Below are 2,597 nucleotides of genomic sequence, written 5' to 3' on the forward strand. Positions count from 1 at the left end.
CCAAGAGGTTCATTCTCATCCAAAAAACGAAACATCGATGTGTACAACGGGTGTCGTTTTAACGCCATCGTGCCCAATTCAAAATTGTTGTAGTAGATGATGCCTTTATACTCACTTTCACTTCCATTAAGAGCAAAGTGTGACACACCCTCAAGCTCACTAGTAGAGAGGGCTGTTTTGGCCCATTTCTTAAACGTAGGCCAGAGATCCTTCACGACCTTGAGACGATCAATATGTATACGACGATAGCCGTAGACACACTGATTTACCTGCATCAGCCGAAATACATCACAAGGAACAGCTTGAGTAAGAAAGGAATCCGTATCAAGCCGCCAGTAATACTCATAGGAGTCTAGCGAAGGCAGCTGCCATACCAATCCAGCCCAAAATCGACACATAATGCGATACCCACGCTTGTGATAGCGGCGCTGTTCTGGTGTGTTCATCCATTCGTTAAGCTGCTCCTCAGACACACCGTGGGGTAGTGTACGCCAGAACTGTGAAACATCCTCAAATGTCACATTACGCGCTGAAAGCAACACATCCCGAATCACCTCTTGTCTGTCTTGAGGCATTTTTTCATGAAACACGTGCACAGGGTAAGGGTAACGGGAAAGAAAATTCACTTCCAGAAGTGGAAGCGCTTTCTTAAAGAATAAGCGTTCCTTCTTGCCTGTTAGAAATAATATGACACCGTTGACCTGCGCACGCCCATTATTTCCTTCTAATGCAGGTGTACAGACAGCCTCCACGATACTCACCCGTTGCGTTGCTGGAGCGTTAGTGGGGTCAGGTTTCCTACGCACAACCTCCATTTGATACACAACAGTTTCACTCGGGAGGAAAAATCTATATGTGCCAATGAAGAGCATGATCAGTGCGAACATCATCACTGATGTGCGCCTTCGTCCCATTGTATTCGACATGCCTTACTGTCCACAACACCCTCTTTTATTTGGTCACTTCGAATAACAAGAAAATGAAAGAAAAAGAAACAGACGGTAGAGAAAAAACAAATATCCTAATATGATTCCTGATACGGTCAAACGTAGAAGAGAAACGGCATAAAATATCAACGAGAAAATACTGTATTCCGTTTGAATTAGTTACTTTTACCAATTTTATGTATCAAATCACAGGGAAAAGACATTAAAAACTAAACTGTCCATCCTTCCGGAGAACTCACCCGTAAGGACTTAAGAAGTGGTAGATTCTAGGGTCCCTTCCTTGCCAAATCCCTCTGCGTGGAGGCACTTGAGGGTGATGTGAAACGGTAAAGAAAAAACTAAAATCTAAACCCCTCCTAACCGTTCAGTCATTGCCTATTCGCCATAATTTACCAAAATAAAAAAATTAAAACAATTATTAAACCTCTTAACAACATTATGTCTACCACCATAAATTGAGTTCCATATTATTTCCACCAGCTCTCATGTGTCTAAATAACTGTAATTTCGGCTCAACAAATGTCAAGAAAGCAATACAAGGCAAGAGGGTGCATGCCTAGTCCATTCGAGTCTCACTTGTACCTCAGGTGCCACACAAAATACCACTGACCTCAGAGTTTTTGCGCAGCAACAGAGAAGCAACACCACGAAAACACCACCATTTTCGTAAAGAAATAGCCACAGAAAGTTTCAATTTGACAAATGATTCGCCAAAACACAGTTACGACAAATACATGAGAAAATAATAAATAAAACCACAGTGGATATCAATGTCCTGAACACACACACATATAAACACAATACACCAACACACTTGCAGACAAAAACAAGGAGAAAATAAAAAATAAAAATAAAAAAACATCGCCTGTACAACGGCACTATACTATCTTTCAGGAATAAATACTTGAAAATTTCTACCGTGTTTGTATCCCGCAAAATCTTCTTGAAAATGACATTTACGCCAGCCTTCTTGTAACATAACGGCTTCTACGCCAAGAGTGTGTATAGGTGCATCACCCCAGCGATACCTCAGAATCCCAAACGGTTCATTCTCATCCAAAAAATGAAACATCGATGTGTACAACGGGTGTCGTTTTAACGCCATCGTGCCCAATTCAAAATTGTTGTAGTACATAATGCCCTCGTACTCACTTTCATTTGAACTGAGAGCAAAACGTGTCACGTTCTCAAGCTCACCAGCAGAGAGGGCAGTGTTGGCCCATTTCTTAAACGTAGGCCAGAGATCCTTCACAACATTAGGATGATCCAGAGTTAAACTCCGATAGCCGTAGACACACTGATTTACCTGCATCAGCCGAAATACATCACAAGGAACAGCTTGAGTAAGAAAGGAATCAGTATCAAGCCGCCAGTAATACTCATAGGAGTCTAGCGAAGGTAGCTGCCATACCAATCCAGCCCAAAATCGACACATAATGCGATACCCACGTCCATAAAAGGGTACCTGACCTGGTACGCTCAACCATTCCTTGAGCTGCTTCTCAGACACACCGTGGGGTAGTGTACGCCAGAACTGTGAAACATCCTCAAATGTCACATTACGTGCTGAACGCAACACATCCCGAATCTCTTCTTGAGTGCCTAAAGGCATTTCTTCATGAAACACGTGCACAGGGTACGGGTAACGGG

The 2,597-nt window shown here is 42.6% G+C and overlaps 2 protein-coding genes across 2 annotated transcripts; both read right to left on the minus strand.

Moving 5' to 3' along the window:
• Positions 1-2: 2 nt before the first annotated feature.
• On the minus strand, positions 3-914 carry TM35_000014800 (alpha-1,2-mannosyltransferase; the record flags this gene model as incomplete). The annotated part of the gene is made up of 1 exon (XM_029021161.1): positions 3-914. A coding segment is annotated over one exon (912 nt), but the record flags the coding sequence as incomplete, so codon positions are not given.
• Positions 915-1,830: 916 nt separating this feature from the next.
• Positions 1,831-2,595, minus strand: TM35_000014810 (alpha-1,2-mannosyltransferase; the record flags this gene model as incomplete). The annotated part of the gene is made up of 1 exon (XM_029021162.1): positions 1,831-2,595. A coding segment is annotated over one exon (765 nt), but the record flags the coding sequence as incomplete, so codon positions are not given.
• Between the last annotated feature and the right edge of the window lie 2 nt (positions 2,596-2,597).

Source organism: Trypanosoma theileri (genome assembly GCF_002087225.1).
Source record: "Trypanosoma theileri isolate Edinburgh chromosome Unknown TM35_Tth_1_V1, whole genome shotgun sequence".
NCBI lineage: Eukaryota > Euglenozoa > Kinetoplastea > Trypanosomatida > Trypanosomatidae > Trypanosoma > Trypanosoma theileri.